Source organism: Dermacentor albipictus, chromosome 7 (genome assembly GCF_038994185.2).
Source record: "Dermacentor albipictus isolate Rhodes 1998 colony chromosome 7, USDA_Dalb.pri_finalv2, whole genome shotgun sequence".
NCBI lineage: Eukaryota > Metazoa > Arthropoda > Arachnida > Ixodida > Ixodidae > Dermacentor > Dermacentor albipictus.
Genome location: NC_091827.1, coordinates 34,407,508 through 34,432,161, shown reverse-complemented (window position 1 = coordinate 34,432,161; position 24,654 = coordinate 34,407,508). Strand labels below are relative to the sequence as shown.

The following is a 24,654-nucleotide window of genomic DNA, read 5'->3' as shown; positions in this document are numbered from 1 at the left end:
GTTCCAGCCTGCGTCGCCGTAACCGTGATTACTCGTAAGTTCTCGCTGTGTGGTCTTCTCATCTACTCGACCTTGACGAACGAGAGTATGTGTGCTCCTAGTGACGTCATCTCAACTCTGCGGAGCGGTTGTCTGGGCAAGCATTGTCAAACACCGCCCCCTATCCTTTTTTTTTTTCGTTATTGTGGAAACCTTGGCGACGTGTGTTTATGTGCGTACGAAATTGGAGAGGGAGTAGGTTCCAGGATTTAGAGGCCTCTTCTGCAAACAGACTCGTTGTCTAAGTAGTGCCGATAGTAGGCAGCTTTGGGTACGCTTGCGCGCCTAAGTGTGTGCGTGTTAGAAGGGGAGGGGGTTATGTTTCAGGATGTAAATATCTAAAAAAATAATAAACACACACACACACACACACACACTGGCAGTTTAAAGTGTGTCTGCGGACATATTCGGACAACACCGCATATGTTTGTGTGTGTGTAAGTAGGAGGGGCTTGCGTTCAATACTACAAAGAATAAAACTTAATTGGAAAATCTTTGTTCTTGTGCAGTAAACTGGCTCATGCAAAATTGTCGGTAGACATTTTATGGATACTTCAAGTACGTAGGTACGTGCGTGTGTGTGTGTTTGTTTTTGTATTGAGTTTCTAACTGCGTAAAGCATTGCGCACAGTAATTACAAGGCGTGCCTACACACTCTCTGTAGACTTTTCATGAACTGATGACTTACAGATTGACAAAGTGTATGAGCGTTTGGAATGAACTGCGCGGGCAAGCGTGCTTTAAGCGTAAATCGCACTGGCAGCATTGACTTTGGAGCACGGAAGAAAGACTGTAAGTTAAGAAATGTAGCTGTCAGCGTTGCGTCACGTGACGGCCCACTGTCGGGCACCTTTAAGTCGTTAGCAGATAACGAAAGAAACCGGCCCGCCATTAGCGATAGTGAATTGAATACACACCGTCTGTGTCAGCGAGAGGCGGCGATATAAAAACAGACCTCGCGAGAGACGTCTCGCATAGCGGCATAGCGTGTTTGCCATCGAACGTTGATCGAGACCTGAATGGCGCAGCTGCCTGGTGGACCTATATATATATATATATATATATATATATATATATATATATATATATATATATATATATATATATATATATATATATATATATATATATATATATATATATATATAATGTCAACACTTATTGCTCCGTTATTGCTCCGCAACTTCTGCTCGCTCAAAAAATAAAGTATAACAAGAACTACAAAGAAGCCTCATACAGCGACAACGACGTCTTAGAGTGTATAATCAAAGCGAAAGCGTTCTATTTAATTGCGCCACGTCTTTGGAAGGAGGCTGGGCTCTAAATCGCCTACATGAAGTAAGAACAACGAAGCTTTCTTTTTATTTTTAGTTTGCCTATCTTTATGGAGAGGAGGAGACCGGGAGTGGAATGAGGACAGTAGGATAGCGGTAGCGGGCATAACGAAGTACGTGATCTGTAATAATCGGCAGACTAATTACCAAAATTCGCTTATTATCTTTAATTGGTAGGGGATACGTCGTAATTGGGAGCGAATAACTGTTGAAATGGAAATGCTCGCACCACCTGCTTCGATATATACAGGGTGTCCCAGCTAACTTTAGCCAGATTTTGAAAATATGCAAATGTCACGTAGCTGGACCGAGTCAAGGTCGCTTGGAGATACTTAAATTATTTTTTTTATTCCGGCTAATTAAACAATTAGCCTTAATGAATTAATGAACTTCTCACATATTATGGTTACACGAAAAGTGACACTGAGAAAATTGTAGAGCGACATGAAACATTCCCGATACAGCTTTTTGTTGCTCAATAAATGCTACATACATGTATTTTTCCTAGTGTGAAAGAAGCCCGCGAATACACGCAAAGTGCCTCGAGCGGCCAGTCGCGTTGCAATATTGCGTGAATTTGGAGGCTTCCTTCACGCTCGAAAAAAAAAGCACTTTTATGTCTCACGTACTGAGCTACAGAGAGCTGTATTCGGAGTTTTTCATGTCGCTCTACAATTTTCTAATCGTCACTTTCCATCCAATTATAATATTTGAGAAGTTGATTAATTAATTAAGGCTAATCATGTAACTAGGCGGCATGAAAAAAAATTATTCGAGTATCTCCAAGCGACGGCATACAACGTTATCTTGACTCTCTCCAGCTGCGTGGCATTCGCATATTTTTAAACTCGGACTAAAATTAGCTCGGACACCCTGTACATGCCCGTATGTGTGGTTCGAAGTATATTGCCACGTGCGCTTCGTCTTGCTTATATATATATATATATATATATATATATATATATATATATATATATATATATATATATATATATCGCGTTATCGCGTTGTCCACACACTCTTAGAAAAAAAATTGCAAAAATGTAGTAACGGGTGCAGTTGCTAAATTTACCACCTATAACTGCTTCCTTCCTTACTAGCCATTTACTCTCTTCGATAATTCAGAATTAGTAAGTGCCACCTTTAATAAGCAGTTACTAGGTTTCAGAGACCCGTTGGTAAAAGGTACCAGCTTGTCCCACCCATGGTCTTCTATGCAGTGTAGTGGCGGTGCTAATGCGATGCTTAGGTATAAACTATAGTTCGAAACATTACTTTGGGTTAACAGTAATGTGCTGCGTTGTGGCGCACATATGTGCAGACTGTACGTTATACAAATACCGGTTCGTAACTTTGTTTAGTCATCCAAATGCATAGGTGCCCACGGGTGCAGCTTGTACTCCTAAAGACTATGGCTATATATGTACTCATAAGGTAGTTATCGGAAACATGTTGCGCATAGCGTGCCGATCGTTGTGTTGCAAGAATTTCACAGTATGTACAATGCAGTGTATTAGACGCAACTTATTCTTCCTGTCACTTAGGTACCGTTACGAGCCATTATTAACGCGACAGCGTTAAGAGCCTCGTCTCGCAAAAAAAAAAAGAACAGTGTCGGCGTCGGACGTCGTTTCGAAAAAAAAAAAAAGAAAACGGTGTCGGCGTCAGACGTCGTTTCGCAAAAAATCATTCTGAACCACAACCACTCAATCCCTCCGCGTGGCTCAGAGGCTTCGCTGAAGTAATTGAATTCCTCAAAGTAAAGTGCGTCAGAAAAATCGTAAAACACGAGCCTAACACAGCCCACACGCGTTATGGCGTCGGGTTATAATTTGAATATTGTGGGCATTTGTTAAGCTATATGTTCTATGTCATCTGCACACGATCATCATCACGTGGGGTTCATATGGGGCTCTTCTTAATCATCGCTTGTGGGGCTCTCTCTTGTGTGTGAACTGTGCTATGGGCGTGGTCGGTTCGGCGCATCTCCGACGCGTAATAAGCGTCGCGTTAACTGCTGCGTCACAATATACGAGAAAACATAAGCCCTCGGGTTCCGGGATAGCAGGGGAAAGTAGGCACGTCCGCAGTAGACATTAGTAAGAGGCGATTGGGAGGTTTGGGGGCAGAAAAGTAGGCAGACCACAAACAAAGGAGGTGGGCGTACAAAAATAGAGTTCCCAGTAATTGTTCAGAAAGTTTGATGCTGGGAATTGTGTTTGTGTGTCCTCCCAAAAGTATAGGTAGGACATTAGCCAAAATAAGACCGGAGCTTGGTGGCGCAACCCACCAACCAGTTTCAAAGGGGACGCTCATAGCATCCGTCCATCCATCCATCCGTCCGTCCGTTCGACCGTCCGTCCGTCCGACCGTCCGTCCGTCCGTCCGTCCGTCCATCCATCCATCCATCCATCCATGCGGTGTTGCGGTACTCAGTAAACGGGGACAAGAAGCTGACGTCACAAAATTTAGTACATTCCCTCGCATCTGGGTCGTTGTAGAGCAGTAAAAAAATTCTGGGAACTTTCCAAGTTAGCTTAATTTAAGCGATAACGACCTAATTAGACCCGACCAAACGCTGCGAAAATACATGAACGTTAGTGACGTCACTGCTTGGTGACTCGGCGACTGCACGGGTTACGAAGCCCCCCTCTCTAAGGGTGCACGAATAGTAAATATTGAGACTGAATCGAATGCGAATCCAACAGTAGCAGAAGCAAATCGAATCAAATCGAGTATCAAGTGTGAATCGAACAGTAGCAGAAGCGTATCGAATTGAATATTGAATACGAATCGAATAGTTCCAGAAGCAAATCGAATCAAATCAAGTTTCAAATGCGAATCGAATAGTGCCAGAAGCGAATCGAATATTGAATACGAATTGAATAGTCCCAGAAGCAAATCGAATCGAATCGAGTATTGAATGCAAATCGAACAGTGCCAGAAGCGAATCAAATCGAATATCGGATACGACTCGAATAGAAATCAAGTCTGAACTGACACACGTCAGTACTCATTCGATGAATCGACGCAGCTTAACTTGATATTGCTCTACAGCGTCCCTTTAAAGTGGCTTGTGCACCGCGACGCACTCTTTCCGCGCAAGGCACAGTCGGCCAGGAAGTCAGTCGTCGCAAAGCTTTTTTACGTGGCAACCGAGAGGAAACTTTCTTCTGCGCCTTCTTACACGCATTTCACCGGCAGCAGCAGCAGCAGCAGCAGCAGCAGCAGCACCTCAGCCACAAACGCCGCGTGATTTACAGTCGTCAAAAGCCAACGTGGCGGCTTTTCGGTCAGCTCCCTCCCTCTTTCCCTTCCGGGAGGAACCAATACGGAAACAGGGGGCGCTCCGGCACTCGAAGAATGCCGGGCAGTATAGTAGCAAGAGCTTGGTGGCGCAACCCACCGCCCCGTTCCAAATGGGACGCTCATAACATCCATCCATCCATCCAATGCTTGGAAAGAGTTAGAGGCGCCGTGGAGGTGCAAGGGGAAAGGGCCGTCCTTTGGAAGGCGAAACGCCAAACGGCCGCAATGAAAGACGTGCACCCAATGCGCAGGGCAGACGGCGAGAAAAAGAGAACGAGAACGTGCGAGGAGCAAAACCGGACCTTCCTCTTCCATCCTCCATTTCGAGGTGATACACGAACGGTGCTTTTTTTTTTTCATTTAGGAAGCGAGCGAGGTGACGAGTTGTCATCGCTTCATGTTCCTTCTCTCGACTCGAGGTACTTGCGACGCTCGTCGAGTTGGGAAGGCGTGCTGCAGTGTTCGACGAATGGCTTTGCGATCGAGTGGGCTCCGTCTTAGCGCAACGTGCTTTCTTGTTTTTATGCGAAGCATATTACGAGAGCTCAACCCAGCTCCTCAGGCGCGGCGGTGTCGCCTTCAATGACCTTTGACCCCATGCCATGCCACGTGACACCGTGACGTCATGACAGAGGAGAAACGGGGCTCCAACTCGCGCCGTCGCTCGCGGCGTCGCGGCGGTATTGGCCTCGAGCTCCACCACTGGAAAAGCTGGCGCCACCGTCGGCGTGACGTGCTAGGAGGGATCACGTGCACATAGCGGCCGCGTCGGCTGCTTCGGGTGCGCCGAAGCGAGCTGAAAACGAGTTTAAATTCCCTCGTACGCTGCGGTCCTCATTTAGTGGCGAAATTTTCCCGCTTCGAATGTCTCCTTTACAACGCTTGAAAGCACTACAATAGGTAGTGGCTGCCTTTGAAGGCGTGCAACATGGTAGGCTACCGCTCGGTGCTTCAGGGCCGGACGCACGTAACGGAGGCCGGTGTCAGCCTTATTCACACGTAGCCGCAGGAGAAGAAGCTGCGTGAAGCTTGGCTCGCGAAACGTAAAACCGGCAAACAGTCGTCGGCTACAACTCGGGTATGCAGCAAGCACAAACGCAAGGAAGATTTCTGCTACGGCGCCCGGTCTGCGATGTTCTGAAAACGCGCACTGAAACGCTCGCCCGAGTCCGCTGCCCGACTAATGTCACGACGGTTTGGTCTATGAACTTGTCGATGCTGTAGATACTGGCAAGTTCAGTGGAGTGGAAAGGCAGCGGTAAGAAGCATATTTAAAAAATGCATGGCATATGGTCATGTTTGTGTTATGAATTAATGCACTGGATTACAAAAAAAGGAGCAGCGGGAAATTGCACGCTGAGGACACCGATAAACATACAGTGCGACGCAACTCGAGAAATAGTAGTGAAAGGTCAAAGAATTTAGAAAAAAAGAAAGATTGAATCGTCGCGACGTACAGAGTGCCTATAATTATGATATGGACAGCATATATATATACCCAAAGGAGAATCTTCTGTGCGCTAATATGTAGTCTGCTCAAAAGATAGATAGATAGATAGATAGATAGATAGATAGATAGATAGATAGATAGATAGATAGAGAGATAGATAGATAGATAGATAGATAGATAGATAGATAGATAGATAGATAGATAGATAGATAGATAGATAGATAGATAGATAGATAGATAGATAGATAGATAGATAGATAGATAGATAGATAGATAGATAGATAGATAGATAGATAGATAGATAGATAGATAGATAGATAGATAGATAGATAGATAGATAGATAGATAGATAGATAGATAGATAGATAGATAGATAGATAGATAGATAGATAGATAGATAGATAGATAGATAGATAGATAGATAGATAGATAGATAGTAGGGGATAACCTCCGCATCGTCTGGCCGGCTACGTCATACAAGTGGAAGAGGGGAACACGGAACAAAATGATGAGATTATCGGCATGGCTAATTTTTTCCATGCAAACTTGCTGCTCTCCACGTTACACAGTACTGCACCGCTTTAGCGCGGCAGAGTCACGTCGTGTGCATACCGTGGCGCGGAGAGGGGACTGTTCTGCCAGCGTGACAGGCGAGCCACTCGGCACCACGTCGCTCGGTCCCAGCGAACTGGAGAAGAGCGACGGCAGGAAAATGATTGACGAGAGGAACTCCTCCTTACAAGAGCGTTTCGTTTCTGCGTTCTGTGAGCTTTCCTTCGGCTAACGTTAGCCGCCACTGCTTGCATTCTACGAGCGCCTGGTGAACGTATAAGGGGTTCCAGCAAGTACGGACGTGAGCAAAAGTAAAACAGAAACGGACAGGGCAACGCTGGACTTACAACTGAAGTAGGTCCAGCGCTGTCCTGTCCGTTTCTTTTTACTTCTGCTCGCGTCCGTGCTTGCTGGAACCTCTTATACGTTCACCAGGCGCCAACTGACCCAGCAAACCACATTTTACAGCCAATAGCGGCACAGTGCTCAATAAAATTGTCAATAGACGGTTCACTAAAACTTCGCTAAAACATCGTTGCGCGGCCCGATGCATGTAGACGCATAGCAGACGACCTAGAGAGTCGGAGCGAGTCCGAAGACTGTCGCGATCTACTGCTCCCATGTGGTGGCCTCCTGCATCATAACTAGAGTGTGCCAGAATTCTAGTACACAATACCATCTACCACATGCCATGGGAATGTCAACAAAACCCATCGACACCGCCCACCACCGGACCAACCGTCGAGCAGTGGGAGGCCCAGCTGACAAGCTCGAGCCCTGAAGACCAGCATCGCCTGGTGAGCAGTGCCAAGCTATCGGCTCAGGCCCACGGCATCCTGGACTAGGGAAGCCGCCCACCTCGGACGATTTTACCGTCGGCTCATTTCTACTAATAAAGTTTATTCCTCCTCCTCCTCCAAGGCGCGAGGTCTCACTTTCCGCGACCATGGAGAACTCCAACGCCGGCCCGCAGCGGTGGAGAATAGAGATCAACCGACCACATATAACGAAATTGCGCAGCACTTTTATCTCGGCAGGAGAGAGTTTCCCCTTCCACACAAGAAGTTAAATAGAGCGCAGGCATTGACCCTCAGATTACTGCAAACAGGCTCATATCCCAGCCCGGCTTTATTCCACAAAATTTATCCCGACACCTATGCCACTAGTTCTTGCAGGCATTGCAATGACATCGCTAGCCTAGATCATATGCTCTGGCGTTGCCCCTCGTTACGAGGCACAGAAGAAATCAATGAAGACAAGTGGCTCTCCGCTATCAAGAGCCCTGATGCCGGGGTGCAACTATGGGCTGTCCAGAGGGCCCACGATGCGGCGGTCGGGCAAGGCCTGGCTGTCCCAACGTGGGAGCGGCCCGCAGCGCGCTGAGTCGCGTACCTCAGGACCTTATTAAAGTTTCGCATCCATCCATCCATCCTCCTCCTCTAGTCACGATTTTGTGACGCACACCTACTGAGAAGCAAAACCGAAGCTGGCTGTAGAAAAGCCATTGTAAGTAAATCATTCAGGGCGCTCTTAGGCGTGTCGGTATATTTTCTTTTCGTCTCGTGTTTCGAGGTCTAGGGCATTCGTTTAAGACAAGAAAAAAAAAGAGAGAGAGAGAGAACAGTCGATGATATTATTCCAGTACTCCTTCAAGGAAATGGTTGCTATGCGACGTTACGCGAGCCCCAGTCTTCTCAAAGAGCTTGTTGTCGTGGGCACGAGATAAACATGCCTCGCTATAGATCACATCAGACTCTTGCACTGATACACCAGGGTTAAATGCCACCAATGGACACGTACCTATTTCTTTTTTTTAATATTGCAGAGGTGCCAAACGAGGCGAAGCAGTAACCTCCTTACAGCAAGAAATGCCAGATATGAGGCGAATCAAACGTTTATACACGCGCAAGTTGTGCATTCTGTATTCATGTTTGTTAATTTAGCTGTTTTTCTTGTCCAGTGCATTTGTTTGTATAGTGTATCGGATGTGGTTGTTGAACTTATGCCCATGTATACTTATGTTTTTTTGTCCACTCCTGTAATAGCCTGCAGAGGCTGTCAGTATTAACGAACGAACGAACGAACGAATGAACGAACGAGCGAACGAACGAACGAACGAACGAACGAACGAACGAACGAACGAACGAACGAACGAACGAACGAACGAACGAACGAACGAACGAACGAACGAACGAACGAACGAATGAACGAACGAACCAACGAACGAACGAACGAACGAACGAACCAACGAACGAGCGAGCGAGCGAGCGAGCGAGCGAACGAACGAACGAACGAATGAATGAATGGACGAACGAATGAATGAATGAATGAATGAATGGAATAACCTGCACGAACGTCAGTGAACCCTTTTTTCGCGCAAGAAGGCAATTCTTCCGGCAGGTAGGGACCGACTCCGCACAATGTCTGCCTGAAAAAAAGAGTTAACCGAGAAAGAGTTAAAAAGGCGTCGCCGAACGCCCGCGTCTGCGTCACGAATACCGCGGACTTGAAACTGCACTGTCGCGTCGGCTCTGCACCCAGAGCACGCGTGGGTGGGTGGAGGCGCGCTTCCTAAATTACCGTCCCGGACGGACGCCGACGTGGTCCCGTCAGCCGGAAGACTGATCCCTCCCTGCTCCCGCTCCAACTCAGCGTCAGCGGTCGGCTGGAGCCGGTTCGCGGCAGTTTTAGGGTGCACGTGGGCCCTTCGCTTCGCTTCCACTAAAGCCTACAATTGTTTTGCGAAGGACCCGAGCAACACAGAGAGCTGTAACGGGAGTTAGCAAAGTACGAATGTAAACTCTCCAACGGATGCGATCAAACCAGTCTATAGGGTGTGAATTGTCCACAGAGTGTAATCACGCCAGCTCATAAGGGTGAAAAATTTTCAAAGGGTTTATTCACACCAGTCCTTAGGGTGTAAACTGTCCATAGGGTGTAAACAAGACAGGCTATAATTAAGCCAGTCCATATGGTGTCAACTCTCTATAGAGTGTAATCACCCCAGTTCATAGGGTGCAAATTTTCCATAGGGTTTAATCACACAAGTCCTTAGGGTGTAAACTGTCCTAGGCTGTGATCAAATCAGTCCATAGGGCGTAAATTGCTCAAATCAGACCTGCCCATAAGGTGCAAACTGGCCACAGGGTGTGATCAAACCAGTAAAGTGTAAATTGCCCATGGGTTTAATCAAGCCTCTCCATAAGATGCAAACTGTTCGAAGGATGTAATCCAACCAGTCAGCGGTTCACAGCAAGGTGCTAGTTTGAAGTGAACAGTTTCCGAACAAGAGAGTCCACAGCCCGGGGCCAACGTTTCGACAAAGGGACTTGTCGACAAGTTCGGCAAGCGTAACCCTACCGGGGTACGACATAAAGGAGGCGAGAACACCACTGATCGGTGACATGGACGTGCCTTTCTTCTACGGGGCAAACACTCGAAATGGGCCCAAAATCAGCGGTCCAACAGCGAATTGATTCGGTCGACAAGCTGGTCCTGCTAAAAAAGTTGGCTTCCAAGGTATTCAATGACCAAACAACCACAGTGGACTCTTTTCAAGGAAAGATGGACGTAGCGTCTTAGCCCAAAGGTCTTCGTTTCGACTTTGTCGCAACGATGGCTCTATTTTAAGACGCGGTGCTCCTTGTTTAACCGCTTTCGATAACTATATATGGAGCATTATCACGCGATGAGCGGAGCTTGACATTATCCAAAATAATATCCATTGGAGCTTTCAGAACAGATCTGGATATCAGCCGAAAGTAAAAAGAAGACGGCATTGAGGCGTAGCTTTATGGCGTTGTAATTGTAGTCCAACTGGGACGATGTTAGTGAATATCCACATGGTAGTATTTCTGGCTGGTCAATTTCTTGTCTCTGTCCATCTAAAATATATACATATAGCACAGGCAAAAGCCTTTAAAAAGCCTTCTTCGGTCGTGTCTGTCTATTTTGAAAGTTTCCATGCTCAATAAGTAAAAAACTGGATTTACTATGTTCTACCCCATTTTTTTAGATTTCTCGTACTCCTCAATAGGGTCTGACTAATATTTACTTTTCTTTTCGAGAGCTCTTGTACACCTTGATATGAAGTAACTGCCTGTTCCCTGTTTGCGTCCCTGTTCGACACTTCTTGTAATCCGCAATTGGGAGTAGTTTCCTGACCCATCTTTACTCCCTTTTCGACAGTTCCCTTTACTCCTTACAGAGAGTAAACGTTTTGTCCCATGCTTAACTCACTTTTCGAAAGTTATTGTGCTGGTTTATATCGCATCTGACTGCAATTTTAGAGATTTCTTCAGGAGTAGAAGGAAAAACTGAAAGTGAAGTGAAGTGAAAATCCTTCATGGAAAGTCAGTACAAAAGGCCTTTTAATTGGTTTATTGTATTATTTTTTTCATCTTGTGAGCGTGCATTGATCAGCGTCGTCGATTACCGAGGAGGAACCCCTCAACAACTCTTGCGACTCGTCTACTTACCAAAACATTAGCAGGTGTGACGCATTGATAAGCCAAGCCTCCAGTTATCACAATTTGCATATTGCTTACAAGAACACTAAATTGTAGACCAGCAACGCAAACGCATTTAATGTTAAAGAATTGATGAAAGCGTGAGCAGTGCGACGTGAATACTAAGTATTACCTCAATGTAGACTCCAAGTAGCACTAGAAATGGAAGCAGTTTTGAGCAAACTTTGGGCCAATGTAGACAAACCCGATGTTCTGCTTACATTGGCAGTGCTTCCAGGACACCTATGGTCCAGTGGAGAGCCGCATTAGCAGTGTCAGTAGTAAGTGTCACGTTAGCACATCCTATGCACTAACACGCAATAGAATTTCCATGTGCTTACACTCAAGTGAAATCAGGAGAGAACGCGTAGATCTTCAACAGTTGTTTTCGTCAGCGTGCAAGGTCATATTTGCCCGAATACAGTGAAGACGACCAGTAACTTAGCGCTGCTTGTGGGCGTCGCTATAATACCAGTCTACCCCTTTCTCCACTTTCGCCCCTGAAATGCCTTTTGTTGACATTATATACACTCCCAACATAACTCGGTTGCACTCATGAGGAATTGCATAGAACATCAACAGATTATTTAGAAAACTTACAGCACAGTACGATTGCCCGACAGCGCTGCGGGATGCATCATTCGACGCTAACGGGTAGCAAACCACGTTGCACCATCAGTCCTCAATCCCGCCCACGTATGCTGTATGGCGTCTTCGTTGACATGCGATGCAGTTTTCATTGAAACTCCATAGAAATCAGTCGCCGGCGCATGCCCCCACAGTAGCATCGGTCCTACCATTCCACGTTTGCTTTAGTGATGTTATTCGACCTTCAATGTATTCTTCGAAAGCAAATGAAATCGATGCCCCCTCCCTTTGCAGTTTCGGTTCTCTCAATACAAAGTCAGTGTAGTCGTTTTCGTTGACATACAACATACTCTCTATAGATATACAATTGAAATCAACGTCAGCACTGCAGCATCTTTCCTCCCACACTCCGTTCAGTGTGGGCTTCTTCTTTGATACTAAATTCAAACTCAACTGAAGTCAACACCGTTATGGTGACCCGCAGTGCAGCCTTATCTTCGCCTGCCACGTTCGGCATGGGCGGCCCCGTCGACATCTCACTGCACTCTCCAAAGAAGCGCAATCGACGGGAAACGCGTGGAACGTCAACAGATGTTTTCGCAAGCTTGCCGCGCCACGTTCGCGCATCCGAGCTCCGCAGCCACCGGTACCTCAAAACGCCGATGGCGGTCCGCACTGCAGCATAAGCCCTTTCCTTCCTCCATTTGGCTTTTCTTCTTTCTTTATCTTTATTTACTTCGCGGCGTCTTCAATTCCCCCGCACAGAGAGGCACTATATACTGATGGAGGCAAGGAGGATGGGGTGGGAGAAGGGGAGGTGGGGTCTAAGTATAGCAGCGCCCCGAGAACCGGACGCAGGGCCAACGGGTCCCCCGGAATAGCCCTCGGCGGTGCGAGGGACACCGGCCAGCCTTTCTGGCGCGCCGGAGGAGCGAAGAGGGGAGAGGAGCGAGCCATCGCGACGTGGAGCGCCTGTCGCCGTGCCGTCGCTGGCCGCGTCGTTGACGACGACGACGACGACGACGAGTGGCCGCGCTGCGGCGAACGCGCGCGCCAGTTGTGCACGCGTTGGCCGAATGCAGATATAGGGTGACCCCTGGACAACGTCCATTGCCAAGTGGGGACGGATGAGCTGTCCCGAGGGGTTCGCTGTAGCCCCCGGCCGGCCACCTCAACTTCCTACGCCTACACTCTTGAAGCCAGTAATAACTTTCTTTCTGGCCCTTTCTGGCCCACATTCGGGGTGGTCGGCGGTGCATGGACGGACTTTCGCCGCCGCCGATCCGAAGGCGCCGATACAATAGGGGCGCGTCCTCTTTGCGCTACGGGTGTTGAGGGTTGGTGTGTCGTCGCCCGAGAGCCAACTATATTGTAGCTCCTCGAGACGGACGTGCTGTGGCGCGCGAGCTTAAGAGGAAGCTTTAGCTCGCGCCCAACTCCGACGCGGCCTATTCAAATACATGTAAAAACGCAAAAACGTTTTTATGAGATAACCCCTGGACCGATTTTGATGAAATTTGTTGCATTTGAGAGAGTAAGATAAATTCTAGTGACTGTTGGAAGCAGAATTTTGATTTACGGCTTGAATTTTGTTAGAAAAATTTTCAAAAATTCAGAAGTTTGAAAAAAAATAGAAGCATGAAGCTTACAAACTAATAGCTCTGCATCAAGAACAGATATCGCGGTTCTGTAAACGGCATCCATTAGATCATTCAAAGCGGACAAATATTATGTGTCATTTTGCATCTTACGTGAATTTATTACATTGTTTACGAGGGTTCTGCAAAAGTTGTAATTACATATTATTACATTTCTTGAGGTTCATGTGTAACATATCAAGTTTGTCCGCTTTAGATGTGCTATCAGATACAATTCACAGAATTGCGATATCATTTTGTCTTGTTGAGTTACAGAGTTGTAAACTTGATAGTTTCGTTTTCTGAAAATTTGCAATTTTCGTCAATTTTTTATAAAATATTGACGGCCAAACTCAAAAATTCGAAACCAACAGTCACTAGATTTTACGTTTTTCTTTTAAATGCAGCAAACCCAGTCAAATTTAGTGCAGTGGTTGCCGAGAAAAACGAATTCTCCTTTTACATGTATTTAGATAGGAGCACCCGAGCTAAAGCTTCCTCTTAAGGGACTGTGAAGGTTTAGACGCCGGGGTGGAGTTGTCCGGAAAGGACAACCCTTCTCCGATCCCACTGCCCTTTCCCGCTTGTGGGGGCTTCGGGGATCGTCGGCTGCCGGGGACATAATTCGAGCTGTTTAGACAACATGCAAGTGACGGCTTCGGGGATAGTGGGCTGTCACGCCGGCGATTGATCGCGCTGTTTTAGACAACATACATGTGACAAGTGGCTTTATATGCACAGGGTACCCCAGCTAACGTTAGTCGAGCTTTTATAAGAACGAAAAAAAAGGAAGAAAATGACACTACTGGTAACGGGATACGGTTACACGAGTTATGTTGTTCGGTCGTCTGACCTGTGACGAAAGAAACCCGTATAGGTTTTACAGTTGTGTCTTGCATAATTTTTTATTTCTTCTTTTAACAGCTTGGCCAAAGTCAGTTGGGACGCACGGTATAACCACCTGTTCTACAGCTACAGACGGGGTTAGCGGCTCTGTTCTCTGCGAAATTACGTAACGGGACAACAAACACTACACACGTTAGTGTCCTCGCCGCAGCAAACACGCGCCTTCAAGCCCAACACTTCTTTAAGAAAGCCAATAGTCTTCTAGAAGCGCTCGGTGTCGCTTACACTGATGATCGTCGTCGATGAGTTCTGCGCAATTTTTTTTTTGTCTGCTCATCAAGAGGTTGCGGGCGCGCGTCGACGTTCCATGGCAAGAATCGTGCATGATAGCCTATTGCATATCAACTGAACGTATATTGAAAGTAACAAAATGGCGTCAGAAGAACAGCAGACTTTCTATAACAGCTTTTGTAATGTTAGGAAGTACCGAAATGAAAAAGAAAGAGAGAAAAAATAAAGTGCTCATACGGTGCATGCTAAAGAAACTCACGTGATCAACATCAATCTGGCGACCCTTCCAACACACCATATCTTACACCGCACGTGTTGCTCTGGGATGGTTGACCCCAATCTGTGAATGAACGGCCACTGAATCGGTTCTCATTTACTATTTATCTTGTATCAATTTGACTACCTTATTATCACTTATATTTTTATTGTTTGTCTCCTCACGTATTCGAGGCGCGTATATTCCCACGTATTTTGTGCACACGATAGTGAATCAGCAAATTTGGCCTTACGTTGATCGAGGGAGTCCGTGGGCTATGCACAGAGTTCTGATGCACTATTTTAAGCGCCTATATACGGAATATTCCCGCGTGAATTTCGCAACAAGCCCGTGATCAAGACGGTGGTGGCGCACCCTTACAAATTTGCATTGTCTAGAGGACGTCCACAGGTGTTTTGCTACGCAATCTGTGAAACACCTGGAGGCAAGCCGTGTTATTACGCTCTTTGGGATAATGGGTCTAACAATTAGAAACAATTTCTGCAAGCAACGCGTCTGCAGGTCTATGGACCGCACCTAGACCAAAATAAATAGGCTTGGTTGTTAACGACGCTAGACTATAGACGCCTTGTAGGCCATGCGGACTGTATAGAACGGTCTATAAATGAAGTCTACAAAGACAGACTGTCCATTTTTTTTTCTTTATGAGAGGGCGCATACCTGGGTATCACAAAGTGCACAGAATCTTTTGTTCCGGACGGGTCACCAATGTAAACAACCTGGCAGCAGTCAAAGTCAGAGCGCCGTGGAGTGAAGCGATTGCTATACATAGAGGAGCACTTGGAGGAAGTTGGAGCCGCTATACGGTCGTGCAAGGCGTGATGCAAATAACCGTTTGTCTGTCATAACAACAGAAGGGGTGCCAAGGAAAGTGAAGGGCAGTCACGCAGTGACAGAAGAAGCTTGGATGGAGGAATTAAATAGGAAATTCATTCTATAGCAAAACCTCTTCGGCGCACATTGTAGAGCAAGCTAGCGAAAAAAATAAGATTTAGGGTCAACTTCTCGAAACTTTCCTTTCGTAAGTCGTGCTTGCTATTGGTCTGCCGGCTTCACTAATAATATGCCCGTCATCACCATTTGGCCGGAACCCGTTATTGTAAGAAGCAGTTCTAGCAGAACAACTTTCTTGTGAGTAGTGGACCTTTCCTCCAGTAGGCAATACGAGCGATACGTCTACCGACATTTGGTGCAAGGCTGATATACACCGGGCGATGTTTTGGCCCGGAACGGCACTTGGCAGCTGTCTATACGTCAAAGCCACGCACGGCTAGGTGTCCTAGAGTTATGCGACGTATTATGCGCAAGGAAATGACCGTCACCTGGAGAAACGACAAGCTCTGACACCACAGCATGCCGCACGACGGCGAACATTCGTCAACAGAACCCGCCAGAGGGCGTTAGCCATTGGCATTTATAAAGATTACGCACATATGGAACTCATGTTTTGGAGCCTGTGTGAAGTGGGTGACATCAAATGCTAACAGGCCGTTCACCATCGTTAACCTGCTTCGCAGCAGCGCAACGACTCGGTGCCTGCACGCCCGCCAAATCACATTACATGGGGATGCGTTCAGAATCAACAATTCCTTCAAATAAAAGACCCGAGTGCGGAGCAATGGGAGAGGGTGCTCTCCAGCAGCGACCCGAAAGTCCAGCATGGACTAGTAAGGCGCGCTCACCGAGTAGCCACCCTCAGTGGTGCCCTGGAATAGGGGCGTCGACCCTGCGCAGATGGGCAATAAGACCGTGAAGACGGCCGACCACATCTGCCACCGCTAATTTCTAACCAATTAGAGCAAATAATGTTTTTTCCTCCTCCTCCAGGGCCAAGGAGGCAGCGAAGGCCAGAGGGTTCCTGGAATGAGGAGACCTCCCACCGAGAGTAGAACCAGGGCTTACTTCCGGAATACTGTTTCCAAAATATAAGTTTATTCCTCCTCCTCCTCCTCCTCCAAATCAGGGAGACGCGGAAACCCATTCCTTAGGTGGGTTTCGGAAACAACAAGGTACCGCTTGTTGTTTTGCCTCCTACGCGGCTAAACAACAAGCGGTACAACAAACTCCCTCCAGCGTAATCAAACACGCCACAATGGGCTCCTCCGCGCTTGCGTTAAAGCGCTCAAATAAGAATTTCCAGGCATCAGATTCAGCGTATCAAAAGTGATGCGAATGAACTGGGTCAAATGGGCTATAGTTAACCGCTATTTTTGTCAAAAAGTACGATGCGTTAAGTTTCGTGGAGTTCGGTTATGCTCAATCTTCTCGAACATTTCACAAAGTGAAAGTTTGGCTTTGACGTATGACATTAAGGTAGCGTAAACACAGGATTGAGCAAACAGTCTGTTCGCAACCTGGCACGCTCTTCTGGCACATTACAGATAAGAACACACGACCGGCTCTCAACGAGGTCCCTATCCTGGACTTCGGGTGTTTGTTCTACCTTCGGTATGCCATCGTGGGTGGACAGCTTATCAGTGGGCTTCTCTCAGCGCTTCTTCTACCGGACACACAAAAACAAGTTGTCCCTCCAACGGCTACGCATAGATTGCTTTAGTTTAGCGTTGGCACCTGCAGCAAGTGTATCCGGCCGAAGAAAAAGGACAATGGCAAGAGCGCGAGTTCAGAATGGTCATTCATGTGGCGAACCAGAGACATAACATTTAATTTTCTTTTTTTTTGTCGTGCAGACGTTTCTCTTATTTTAGAGAAATGTTTTACAAAATCCACTACGCCGTGTTGGTACAAATTTGTTCGTTGCTCCTTTGGAGCCTCTATTCACGCTTTCAGCGGCAGACATGTTTGCTTCGCAGTTCGATACTTTCTCACCGAATCCAATCGATAACCCTGCTTAACGTATTCGTAATTTTTTAAGCTCTGCGTTTGGTGTCACTTTTTTTTATGCTTCCTACCGCACAGTATGCACTTGTTATCTATAACTGTAAGTATTCATTTTATTTCTTCTTGATTTCTCCTCTTGTCCATTTCTCTCAACCACTTGATTCATGGCCAATCGCCCCCCCACCGTGGGTACTCACCAAAATTATTCAGGATAACAACATATTCCTAGCTTCGAGGCCGAGCTGGCATGCTCGATACCACTCTCGCCTCGCTGCTGACCTCCACTGTTGTTTGTGTTGCTTAAGGAGATCACTTTGTTCTCAAAACTTTAACGTTGCACTTTATATATATATATATATATATATATATATATATATATATATATATATATATATATATATATATATATATATATATATATATATATATATATCAGGCACGTACCCAGGATTTTTTTTCGGGGGGGGCCCACCACCTCCATCATCATCATCATCATCATCATCATCATGTTTTATGTCCACTGCAGGACGAAGGCCTCTCCCTGCCATCTCCAATTACCCCTGTCCTGCGCCAACCGATTACAACTAGCGCCCGCGAATTTCCTAATTTCATCGCTCCACCTAGTGTTTTGTCGTCCTCGATTGCGTTTCCCTTCTCTTTGTACCCATTCTGCAACCCTAATGGTCCAACGGTTATCTAACCGGCGCATTACATGACCTGCCCAGCTACATTTTTTCCTCTTGATGTCAATTAGAATATCGTCTATAGCCGTTCGATCTCTGATCCAAACCAGTCTCTTTCTCTCTTAACGTTATGCCTAGCAATCTTCGTTCGATCGCTCTTTGCGCGGTCCTTAACTTGCTCTCAAGTCTCTGCCTCATATGCACTGGCAAAATGCACTGGGAAATGCACTGGCAAATGCATTGGCACTGGACATATTGCACTGGTAAAATGCACTGATTGCACACCTTACTTTTCAATAATAATGGTAAGCTTCCAGTCAGGAGCTGGAAATGTCTGCCGTATGCGATCCAACCTATTTTTATTCTTCTGTGAATTTCCTTCTCATGATCAGGGTTCCCTCTGATTAATGGACCTAGGTAAACGTACTCCTTCACAGTCTCTAGTGGCCGACTGGCCATCCTGATCTCTTGTTTCTTTGCCCGGCTATTTATCATTATCTTCATCTTTTGCATAATAATATTCAACCCCACTCTTACACTCTCTCTGTTAAGGTCTCCAATCATTTGTTGTAACTCGTCTGCATTGTTGTTGAATAGAACAATGTCATCGGCAAACCGAAGGTTGCTCAGATATTTGCCGTCGATCTTTACTCCTAAGCCTTCCCAGTTTATTAGCTTGAATTCTTCTAAACACGCAGAAAATAGCTTTGGAGAAATTGTATCTCCCTGTCTGACCCCTTTCTCTATACGTATCTGCCTGCTTTTCTTGTGTAGAATTAAGGCAGCTGTAGAATCTTGTAGATATTCTAACGCGAAAGACGAGTCAGGAAGACGAGAAACCATTTACAGATTATATCTACAACAACGGTTGCAGCGCTGACAGGTTAGATTCACAGCGCGAGCCCAGTTCGTTCTTCCTTCTCTTTTCTGGATTGATGGCGCCCACGCGCCTCGTTCAAACAAACAGATACCTCACGCATGTAGCAATATTTTCCAAGCTTTTTACGTAAGCGTTCTGTACTCCTTGATTACGTTGCGCCTCTACGATTGCTGGTATCTCTACTGAATCAAATGCCTTTCCGTAATCTATATAAGCCACATAGAGAGGCTTATTGTACTCTGCAGATTTCGCCATGACCTGGTTGATGACATGGATGTGATCCATTGTAAAGTATCTCTTCCTGAAGCCAGCCTGTTCCCTTGGTTAACAAAATCCAGTGTTAACATTATTCTATTGGATATTATTTTGGTAAATATTTTATATAATACTGGGAGCAAGCTAACGGTTCCATAATTGTTCAATTCTTTAACGTCTCCTTTTTTGTGTGGATTAGTATAATGTCTGCATTCTTCCAGTTTTCTGGGACCCTTGCAGTCGATAGACACTTCGTATAAAGAGCCGCCAGTTTTCCAAGCATTATGTCTCCTCTATCTTTGATTAAATCGACTGTTATTCCACCTTATCCTGCCGCTCTTCATCGTTTCATGTCTTGCAGGGCCCTTCTGACCTCATCGCTAGTTATAGGAGAGTTTCTGTATCCTGTTCATTACTGTTTCTAAGTGAACTATCGTGACTCCTCTGGGTACTGTATACAGGTCAGCTTAGAATTTTTCCGCTGCTTTTATTATGTCTTCGAGATTGCTGATGATATTATCCTTCTTACCTTTTAGTGCATACATCATGGTTTGTCCTATTCCAGGTTTCTTTTTTACTGATTTCAGGCTGCGTTCATTTTTTACGGCTTCTTCAGTCTTTCTCATGTTATAGCTTCGAATATCAGTTATTTTCGCCTTGTTGATCAGTTTTGACAGTTCCGCGAATTGCGTGATGCTGTGCGGCCGCCAGTCCCATACGACCGCGTAGAGCGCAGCACTCTGCGATTCTAGACGTACTGCGCTCACTGCGAAAGCTTAGAAAAACACCCACATAAGCACAGCAGAGAAGTGGCTACGTGAGGTGGTTCGACCGATAACTGTAGAAGCGTCATTCAAGACAAGTAATCGTTCTCCACTTCCGGCGGCCTTTTCTCTACTTCCTTTTTAAATAAAAAGATGTTGATCCATAAATATTCTCATAAATAACGGTTAACTTTTTTATTATTCGCTTTTGCTTGCAGTTTGGTTGTTGCCTTGGCTCTCCCTTAGTAGAGATCGCTTAATTTCTCAACTCCTTATATATAGTTAGGGAAAACCAGACGAGGTAACGGGCGACAGTCATCTTGCTTAAGGGGTTAAGGGTTATTGCAGGGTTTCATGATGGACGCTCATTCACATTATTTTATTTCCCACCTTATCTAACCCATATCACGTGTATATGGTTCCGGGCATCTGCCAGCGTCGGGGCGAGCCGTAACTCAAGGAAACAATGAAGCAAAGGGATAAGTTAAACGCAATTGACGTTTTCTCCGGCCGCAACTCGTTCCATGAGAGTACAGACCAGCTGAGTAACAGCCGTATCCCTCTCATGGTCCCAGGATCAGCCTAAACAAAGAAGGTTGAACTAACAAAAGCAACAGCTATGCGCGTGACGGTTGAATAGATGGTGACAACTGAACGCATCTCGAGTTAATCGCGCGAGTGCGGGATCTACGAGAACACTGTCCTTCACATTAGAAGAGATGCTGATAACTACCGCCATCTAAAAGGAGTGAAAAACGCAGCATAATGCTGACCGATGAACAGCTGCGAAGTCTCAACATTGATCTGGCGGCGCTTTAGAAATGTGTGAGGAGTGGTGGCGTGGGTGGGGAGGGGGGGGGGGGGTATGCCACATGATTTCGGGGGGGGCCCGGGCCCCCCCGGGCCCCCCCCTGGGTACGTGCCTGATATATATATATATATGTTCACATTTTATACATCTGGCCATGGAGAGTATGCATTTGTACAAAAAATATATAAAAAAAGAGAGAAAATGAAGTCTTAGTTGAGTTAGAAACTAATTATTGTATTAATTGATTAGTAATTGGTGTCCTGAACTGCACAACTTGAAAGTTCGCTCCGGCATATCAAAAAACGGTACTGTAGGCCATGCGTGAAATTTCCCGTGCCTAAATCCGAATTGCGAGGCGTGGTTCTCAGCGTTGCGTGTACATGACACGTTGGGCCATTACAGGAATAAAACGTGTATCTTAATTTTCCTCGTTTAGGGACCGCATTTCATTTCTGCCGCCCGAGACCTGGATCGCTACTTTGAACACTGCATGCCAGATCCGGCGGGTTATCAAATTCCGCCACGTTGGCATTTTGAGCCAAAGGGGCTCAAGAGTCAGAGAGGGCGCAGCAGAGCACCGGACCAATCAGAGCTGACGAGGTGGCGAATTTGACAACAATATGGCGGAGTTTCTTGGTGTCCAGTCTAGGCACTCCAGCTGACCAAGTCATGTATTTCATTGAAAGGCCTCTCAACAACAACCTTGCGCTCAACAAATTTGTACGTCGGTGGCCAAGATCAGTTGGGTAACGTAATCGTAATGTATCGTGGAGAAGTTAAGCAGGAGCAAGATAAGGCTAACTAAAATGCGTTCTTTGCTCTTTTTTTTTTTGCTTCCAGCACTTCGTGCGACGTTAGCACGATTTCGTTTTGTACGCCTGATCGGTTGCATGTACCGTTATCGATAACCGGATAAGTAACGTTGCGACGTCGTCCTCTCGGGTTTTCGCTGGCAAAAAAACTGTCGTGCTCTATAATTCATGTTCGAGCTTCGTTTGTCCCCCATAACATACGTGTGTGTCTGAACACGCCCGTTTGTTTTAATGCTCTCCCTAGAAGGAGCTTTCACCTGTGTAGGTCTATTCAGCGGACGCATCCACAAGGAGCGCTCCACAGCATTCGTGCGGCGAACTTCACCGATGATCCGGATTCGAGAGAAGTATCTCTAAACGCGGAATCCGGACAAGCTGAAAAATGTCTCTGGTTGACCGTAGGGTTTACTCTGAGTTTTACTTGTCGACCCTTACGTAGTCGAGCGATGAAAAGGTTCGAATACCACTTGGCTTGAACCAGCTGGTCAGACGGACCGCAGACTGCGAGTGCTTTTCAAAAAGAGCCATCGTAAAGAAGCGCTTGGAGTTTATAATGCAACGGCCACATGGGAAGACTAGCAGTCGTCATAGTGGTGTCGCTTCTCCCGCTACAGGTAGCTGTAGGAACCTCTCGGAGGTATAGTTACGCGTTCGGCTGAGCTTAAATGCTCATACCTCATTATAACGACGACAGGTAGTGTCGCTCTAGGCGTCGCTAAATTAGCGCGGCCTCTGCTGGTCAAAACTGCTTCGACGCTCTTGAGGTGTGACATAGGGGTATTGGGGACACAAGATCGACACTCGACAACCTCGTCATTAACTCGGTGTCATGGTATACATTCGGCCAAACATTACGAAAATTGGACATACCACTGACACAATGAGAAGACATCATCTTTCTTTTGTTCTTGTTGCTTCTCTCTTTGTTGAGAGATGAAATGAAGTCTTGATTTGATTTGATTAAGATCTATCAATTTATCTACGACGAAACTAGCTATCTCTACGAATAAACTTGTTACTGAGGCCACCGTAAGAAATTTTCGCTGATGTCCACCGTGTTCAAGATACTCGAAGCGACTGCTTCCGCTATATAGCAACGGTGTTACAGATCAAGTCCAATCGCTGGGTTACTTGCCTGCACGGGGACACCTCGGCTCTAGTTCCCTACACACCCAGTGGGGGCGCAGCGATCACGCCAAGACTAAAATTCCTTATACGTCGTAAAGTAGCGACACTCTGCTCCTCGGCCTTCACTCCTCCTCGTTTCTCCTCTCTTTCACGCTCCCTCCTCAACTGTGGCACCGCCTACACTGCTCGAGCGTAGCAACGGCGCCAACATGCGGTCCTCGCCACTCCGTAGACACCTCTCGAGCAAAAATGGCGCTGATGCACGGCGCGAGGGCCCACGTGACGCTATTAGGCCAATAGCGACGCGGCGTCGGCCTCGGCCAGAGCGCGCGAGGAGAAGGCGGCATTTTTCAAAGCGTGGCGGCACTTTACGAAGTTTAAGGGACTTTAGCCAACGCGAGAATAAAAAAGAAAAACACGTGGCCGGTCCACGTCACTCACTCTGCAGCTGCTGGATGGCGAGCCGGTACTCGAGCTCCTTTTCGTCCACGTAATCCTGCGACTGCTGGGCGATCTGCTGCGCCAGGCTGGGTCCTCCGGGCTCCACGTACTCGCACACGGGCTCCTCGGACCACACGCGCTGGCCCGACGGCTGCGGCACCACGTCCAGGGGCACGCGACGAGGACTCGGCACACCCGCACCACCAGCGCCGGTCGATATCGTTACGTTCGGGGTCGTCAAGATCGTTAGCTGCGCCGGGTGGTGCTGCTGCTGCTGCTGCTGCTGCACCGCCGCCACCCCAAGTCGCGGCGAGGGCTGAGACCGCGGCGAGGGCTGAGACCGCGGGGAAGGCTGCTGCTGCATCGGCGGCGTCGAGTACCACGGCTGGTCGTACTGGACTTGGCTAGTACCAGGCGCAACGCCGGGAGGCGGTCTGTACGGCTTGGGCGAAGGCGAAGGCTGCGGCCTCTGGATCGCCGGAGAGGTCTCCTGGCCTGGATAGGGCGACGTCTGGAACTGCACGTGCTTGTGGAACTGGGGCGACGGCTGCTGCTGCCCCGGGGTCCTGGCCGCCGCCGCGGCGGAGCCGGGCGGCTTCCAGACGTCGGCCTTGACCTCGACGACGCGCACGCCGGCCGGAGACGGCGGCTGGCGGGGCGACGGCGTCGAAGACGCCGCGCGCTGCTGCTGCTGCGGCGCCGAGGCGCCGCGAGCGGCGGCTAGCTGCTCCTGGAGGCGCCTCTGTTGCTGATGCTCCAGCTCCCGCTGTTGCTGGTGCATCTCCTTCTGCTGCTGCTGCCAGGAAGAGGCCATGTCCTCCTCCTCCTCGTGACCGTCTGCGGCAGGGTTTTCAACCACAGATTGTTGTTGTTGCGGCTGCGGCTGCGGCTGCGGAAGTGGCTGCGGCGGCGAGGACGAATCTGGCGGCTCAGGTCGCCCACTCTCTTTGCCGGGCGACTGGCCATCGCGAGCGGCGCCTCCGCCACTGCCGCGCCCCTGTCGATTCCCCATCCCGGAACCACCTGGGCAACACGACGTTTGGCCCCGTGGAGCTAAGACGGCCGTGCTTCGATATCGGCTGGTCGTCGTCGCCGCCGCATGCCAACGGACCATGCAAGACTGCGCGCTGACATAGCTTGCAACAGGGGTGCTTGGCTTGGGCGAATTTGGTGATGCGCGATCTTTCAGGTACAGCGCACACAAGGAG

The 24,654-nt window shown here is 47.5% G+C and overlaps 1 protein-coding gene across 1 annotated transcript in view; it reads right to left on the bottom strand.

Annotated features, from left to right (window-relative positions):
- The window catches only part of Msp300 (Muscle-specific protein 300 kDa), a 314,508-nt gene that overhangs the window by 280,961 nt on the left and 8,893 nt on the right, over positions 1 to 24,654 (bottom strand). Inside the window, exon 2 of the mRNA XM_070521946.1 lies at positions 23,447 to 24,469. Within this exon, the coding sequence (XP_070378047.1) occupies positions 23,447 to 24,458 (1,012 nt within the window). The 5' untranslated portion in view covers positions 24,459 to 24,469. The remainder of the gene's footprint in view (positions 1 to 23,446; positions 24,470 to 24,654) is intronic.